This window comes from Gossypium hirsutum, chromosome D04, assembly GCF_007990345.1.
Source record: "Gossypium hirsutum isolate 1008001.06 chromosome D04, Gossypium_hirsutum_v2.1, whole genome shotgun sequence".
Lineage (NCBI taxonomy): Eukaryota > Viridiplantae > Streptophyta > Magnoliopsida > Malvales > Malvaceae > Gossypium > Gossypium hirsutum.
The window spans coordinates 57194777-57201534 of record NC_053440.1 but is presented as its reverse complement, the minus strand read 5'-3'; the positions used below and the strand labels follow the sequence as shown (position 1 = coordinate 57201534).

The 6758-nt window shown below is 33.2% G+C and overlaps 1 protein-coding gene across 1 annotated transcript; it reads right to left on the bottom strand.

Moving 5' to 3' along the window:
* Window positions 1-3390: 3390 nt before the first annotated feature.
* LOC107898608 (ankyrin repeat-containing protein ITN1) lies at window positions 3391-5767 on the bottom strand. Its single transcript, XM_016824108.2, has 4 exons — window positions 5549-5767; window positions 4652-5464; window positions 4085-4560; window positions 3391-3961 (listed from the first exon to the last, which is right to left on the bottom strand). The coding sequence occupies exons 1-4, from the start codon at window positions 5589-5591 to the stop codon at window positions 3410-3412; spliced, it is 1884 nt and encodes a 627-aa protein (XP_016679597.1). The 5' UTR covers window positions 5592-5767; the 3' UTR covers window positions 3391-3409.
* Window positions 5768-6758: the final 991 nt, after the last annotated feature.

The window sequence follows — 6758 nt, the reverse complement described above, 5'->3', positions numbered from 1 at the left end:
AATATTTCGGAATCCGAAATGACAAACTGGTTCGTCCGCCACTTGATCATTCTCAATTTCTTCCAACAATTCTTTGATTTGCTTCTATCATACCACCCACATTAGCGGATTGTATTGTAAGTTTATTAAATATGTTAATTCAAAATTTAAATATTAATAAAACCGTAGCCATGGAAATGCCATATATATATATATATATAGACCTGTTTATGATGATGTTTCCCGAAATGATTCTCAGATCGAAGTGCATTGTAAACTTCTTGAGGTGTCATTCTAAAAACACCTTCTAACTCCATTAAATTTCTGACTGATCCATATGCAATTTCAACACCACCACGCTTGAAAAGAGAACGCCTCAATGGAGAGGAAAGGTCTCTAAAAGCCAGATAATGAAGTAAATTCAAACCTTCGTTGTCCACCTTTTCACAACAATCTGGATATAAAGAGAGAATCTTTGAAACTGTTCCAACATAACCTTGCCTGGCTGCCATAAGAAGGGGTGTCATCCCCTCTTTTTATCACCTATATAGGCAGCTGACACATCCCTTTTTAACAGTTCTTCCACAACTGATAATCTAGAACCCAAGTGTGCAGCATATATAATGAAGAGGGGTGTGTCCATCTTCATCTCTTTCCTTTGTCAAATTCCCATTCTTCGCTAATATTATCCTTATTGCCTCTAAATCCAAGCAAAAAAAATGTCAATAGACCTGTTCTTTTTTTATTTCAAAAAATTTTAAAAGAAATTGGAACTAACTCATTAACATACCTGCATCTCCAGCCATAGCTGCTGCATGCAAAGCTGTTCTACCGTGGGGACCGCAATGAGCAGTTGATTTCAATTGATCTAATAATAGAGTCAACAAGCGCCCAGACCCTCTCCTCCTAGCTGCTATGTAAAGTGGAGTCTCCTGTTTTTTGTTGGCAGAATACGAAAAATCAGGGTCTAAATGAAATTTTAGAGCAGGGAGCGAAATTAAATTGTATTTTTTATAATAGTAAAAATAAAATTTTACTATTTTAATAATTTATTGTCTTTATAATTTTTAAAAGATTAAATCAAATTTTTATTATTTTAAGGGAGTGTAATTTTAGCATTACAAATTTGAATTTTTAAAGGCCTTAAATAGAAATTTTCCATTTTAGAGGGCTGGGCCTGCCAACCTCCCTAGATTCGCTACTAACCAAAGTAATAGAACTTGTAGACATTGAAGGGCTAAATTTTTATTATGCCAATAAAAAAAGATTATATCAATATTATGATCATGATTTAAGGAGTGACCAAAATATTAAATGTTGATAATTTTAACAATTAAATTAGACTTTTTTAAACTTGAGTGACCAAAACAGTAATACACACTAATAATTGAATGATTATTTGTATAACTTACTTTAGATATTATTATTATATAATGACTTAATTGTAAAGAAAAGAAAAGGAAATGTTTTAATGATGTATTTGGATACTATATATTATTGCTTTATATTTTTACTAAACAAAGACGACTATCTCTGGTTAGATGTCAGGTCAATAAAGTACGAGTTTTTTATGGTTTAAAGAAACTACAAAGAAGGAGAAGAAATGAAGAAAAAGAATGGAAGAAAATGGGGTGTACAGCTCTTTGTGGTGAAGTCAATGCTGCCCTATGCTGCTTATTAGGCCATAATCAAATTTAAGAGCAGGTGCTTAGCAGCTATAAGCCCTTGTGTTGTGGACAAGGCAGCCATGAATTCCTTGCAGTGTGACATATATATTTTGATTACTTACTATGCTGCTCAACACTTGGAACCACATCCACTTTGGCTTCATATGGAGATTTAATTCCCTTTCACAGATATTTGGGGAAATAAATGAAGTTGTTGATAACATATTTCCTTATCTAAATTGCTTGCCATTTACAGCCATAACTGCTGCATGCGAAGTTGTTCTACCATTGGGCTTTCATGAGCTCTTCTTTTTATTGTCCTTTGGGCAACATGAGTACTTTTTAGTAAAAATTGATGCTCTCTACTTACAAAATTCGGAATTCCATTCATTTCTTTACAAAAAAATTCAAGTGTTTTTGTTTGAGCTTTATAGATACTTAATTTTGTTCGGAGCATTAATAATGTATAATTTTAAGAACTATACACAATAGTATTACGAAGAGACTCTTCAACCAACATAGCCATAACCCAACTAAAACCAAAATCTTGCTCCAAATTTTGAGAAAACCAAAATTCAAAGTAAAATCAGGTTTATATGATTTTTATATAAATTAACTAGGATCCGAGCATGATTTGGACAATAGTGATATTGTCCCTATTACATAATTTCTAAAAGAGAAATAAATTAGGTGACAATTATACATTTATAAAAACGATTTAATTGTGGAATAATTTAAACCGTCACAACTATTATCATAATAGTGACGGAATTTTTTATTATCATTACAACTATTGTGGTATCAATTTTAAGAGTCGTGAGGGTATTAAAACCTTCTTTCCGCATAACCAACTCTCAACATTTTTATCTGGATTTCTATCATAAACCCAAAATTATCTTTTTAAAAAGGAATTTTCAAATTTTTTTAGAAGGTGATTTTATAAGTGACTGATCACATGTAGCTAAATAAATTAGCGGCGAACCTTCTCATATTATTCAATGATTCATCAATATAATTTTAAATTATAATGGAAAATTAGTTACAATATCTTTATTATTCTTTGATATTTAATAAATCTTACTTTGTATAATTTATGATTTTTTGATATTTAATGAACCACCCTTAATTTTTACGTAAAAGGTGGAATAATCAAACCATAAATCAAGGCTAAGTTGTCTTGAAATTCATGTGTATTAATGATGGATTACATTCTTGTTTTAATTTGTGGAATTGGGATACAATTTTTGTTAATATTTATTAGTTTTGAAATGTTATTGTTTTCTATTCTATTTAATTTCACAATTTTTAAAGTCGAATGTTTCTGAACTTTGGGATAATATTTGATTTGGCCCCAAATGTTTTCTTATTTGTTCATATGTGTAATATATGATAAAAAATATAAAATGGAAAACCTCAAGAAAGGCCCTTGAAATTTGAATATGCTACATCTTGATCCTTATTTTTGTTTTGCTATTAAATAACCGATTCACTCATTTAATATATTTGTTTTTAATTTATCAAAAATTTGGATCATAATTAAGTACCTAGATATGAAATTTAATTTATGAATGTAGACAAATCATATTTAACAAGGTGCTAATTTTGAGTGTCGCGAGCGTGTTAAAACTTTCCTTTCATATAATAACGTTTTTCTCTTAATTTTTATCCTAGGCTCAAAATTATCTTTTAAAAAAGAATTTTTAATTTTTTTTATTAGGAATTGGAACAACATTGTAATCAATGATAAAGTAATATTATCATATTTATATTTCCATATGTATTGAAGGATTCAAAATTCCATAAAAATAGAGTAAAATGGCAGGGCCGATGAGCCACGAAACAATGGCAAGTCTGTGGGAAGGTTTTAAGACCACATAACTACCTGTGCTGAAAGCAATCACCATTGCCAACGTTGCATAGCCAAGGATCCCAGAAACAACCCGAGTTCGATATAAAACTGTTTGACGATAAAATTTAAATCGTGAAAATAGATTATCCAGAACCCCAAAGTGGGTGGTGAGGGCAGAAACAGAGAAAAGAAAGGCCAATGCATTTGTAACAACAAATGCTTTAAACGCTGCCTCATGAATCAAAAGGGGAGTGCCTTGCTCTGACCCTTTTTCACTCTGCAAACCACCTGGAACAGTTATTGCTGCTGCGAATGCGACGGTGGCTATAAGTGCTGCCACTATTAAATGAGCCTCTCTTTGCTTCTCCAAACTTTCTGTAGAAACATTTTGTATGGGAAAGCGACAAACTGGTTCCTCCGCCACTTGATCATTCTCAATTTCTTCCAACAATTCTTTGATTTGCTTCTGCCATGCCACCCACATTAGCCGATTGTATTGTAGATTTATTAAATATGTTAATTCAAAACTTAAATATTAATTAAACCATAGCCATGGAAATGCCCCACATATATATATATATATACACACCTGTTTATGATGATGTTTCTCAGATCGAAGTGCATTATTAACTTCTTGAGGTGTCATTCCAAAGGCACCTTCCAACTTTCTTAGATTTCCGAATGATCCATATACAATCTCACTACTACCATACTTGAAAAATGGATAGTACTTGAAAAATGAACTCTGTATTAGGGAGGAAGAGCCTCTAAAAGCCAGATAATGAAGTAAACTCAAACCTTTGTTGTCCACTTTTTCACAACAATCTGGACATAAAGAATGAATCTTTGAAACTGTTTCAAAATGACCTTGCCTGGCTGCCATAAGAAGAGGTGTCATCCCCCTCTTTTTATCACCTATATAGGCAGCTGATACATCCCATTTTAACACTTCTTCCACAACAGAAATGTAACCTAAGTGTGCAGCATAATGAAGAGGGGTGTACCCATCTTCATCTCTTTCCTTTGTCAAATTCCCCTTCGTCTCTAATATTACCCTTATTGCCTCTAAATCCAAGCAAAAAAAAATGTCAATCGACCTGTTTATTTATTTCAAATTTTTAATATAAAAAAGGAACTAATTAACTCAACAACATACCTGAATATCCAGCCATGGCTGCTGCATGCAAAGCTGTTCTACCGTGGGGGCCGCCATGAGCTGTTGATTTTGATTTCTCTAATATTACATTCAGCACGCCGCCGTCTCTTCTCTTAGCTGCAATATAAAGTGGAGTCTCCTGTTTTTTATTGGCAGAATATGGAAAATCAGGGTCTTCAAACTCCAACAATGCTTTCACCACTTCAACATTGCCACACCCTGCTGCTTCATGTAAAGCCGTGTTGGATTCTTGATCCCTAATCCTCAGCATCTCCCTCACTGCACTTACTTGATCCATTCCCAGCTCAAAATCTCCATCCCTAGCTTTTGCGCAAGAATTGATTAGAAGTTTCACAATAGCAGAATGTCCATACCCTGCTGCAACGTGCAAAGGAGTTTGACCTTTAGCATTCGTTTGGAGTAGCAGTGACGGACACTTGCTCAGAATTTGTTCGACAAAATCTGGTTTTTTTTTTATAAAATCTGATTTTATTTTTCTTTCTATCGTAGTAAGGAAAGAATTCAAAAACCGATTCAATGATGCAAGTACTTCGGAATTCAAAAACCGAATCAATGATGCAAGTACTACGGAGAAGATTTTGAGTTCTGGGAAATTGAAAATCTCCTGGGTAGCCAAGTTAACATGGAGCACGTTGTCTTGGTTTGGGGTCTTTAGCGACTCAAGTTGAAGCCCCTGGTTATTATTGAATACTTCAATGTTGCCTTCTGCCGCTGCCTTATACAGCGAAGCCTCCATGTGAGTGATGTTCTGTTCAGGCTCCCGAGGTTCCATTTTTGTGGATCTATTTCTTCCTGGATAACACCAAACAGAATTTAATTAATTAGCTTGAAGCATTCCAAGCTCAAGAAAAAAATACTGCAAATTCAGAAATTTACCGAATGCCTTTTCAGTTAGGTACTTGCTTGCATATGCCTGCATTCAAGTAGGAGTTTTTTATGGTGAAATTTGGTTTTAAGGAAACTGCAAAGAAGGAGAAGAATTAAAGAAAGAATGGAAGAAGATGGGGTCTACAGCTCTTAGTGGTCAAGTTAATGCTGCCCTATGTTCTTTTTCTATTCCAAGACAGTGTTTGGTAGCTCAGAAAACTGTTTCACACTAAATTTTGGTCATGTTAGTTAATATTGACTCATTCAGACTAAACCCTAGATTTTCTTTTCACCCTTACAACAAAGAAAATCCCTAAGACCAAAATGATTTACCACATTTTCAACAAAAGAGATGATAAATTAGATTAACTTTTTATTTGTGTTTTTCTTTGAAGTTTTTCTTTAAAGAGAAAATTGAGTATTAATTTATCTATACATATTTTTATATTTTTTTATGCATTTTATAATTTTGTATATATTTTTATCTAAAAAAGCTATTAGATATTTGTTTTAAGTTTTATTATAAATTTTTAAGAATCAAGATTACATAATCTATAAAGTTAAGGGCTAGATTTTTTTTTTTAGAATTAGGACCAAATTAATAGAATATATAGGCATTGAAGGGCTAAATTTATTATTACACTACTAAAAAAAGGATGCGTCGGCATTCTGTTAATGATTCTCGCAACAAGACACAATGAAGGAGTATATGAAAGAATTCAATGAATTGATGCTCCAAATCACGGATTTGAATGAGAAGGTGGGCATTATTCTTTTTCATCGTTGATGATTTGAAGTCGTGGGTTAAACAGGAATTGGAACGTCAAGGGGTGAAATAAAGATATCATCGGCAATCCAGCTAGTCGAGGATGTTCATTGTGGGAAAAACATCGACTTAGTAGATCAGAGTGCTAAGAAAACCCCCTTAGAAATGCTAAAGGTGCGACAAACCAATGGGAAGTTTGTTGAGTTACCAATGGGGCTACCACTTATGAGAAAGATAGGTTGTGTATCAAATTTTTGAAGAAAAGTAGTAATGTAAACTGGGCAACTAAATTGAGTAAATTCTACGAGCGAGGTACATCCCAAACACTTATCTAGTGTTTTACATTATGACTTATTGTTGGATTGGTAAAGACACAGAGGGCATTTCAATGTTCTGAAGTGGGTAAGCCAAAGGGCTTAAAAACCAAAATTAGCGGCAATACCCAAGGTTAAA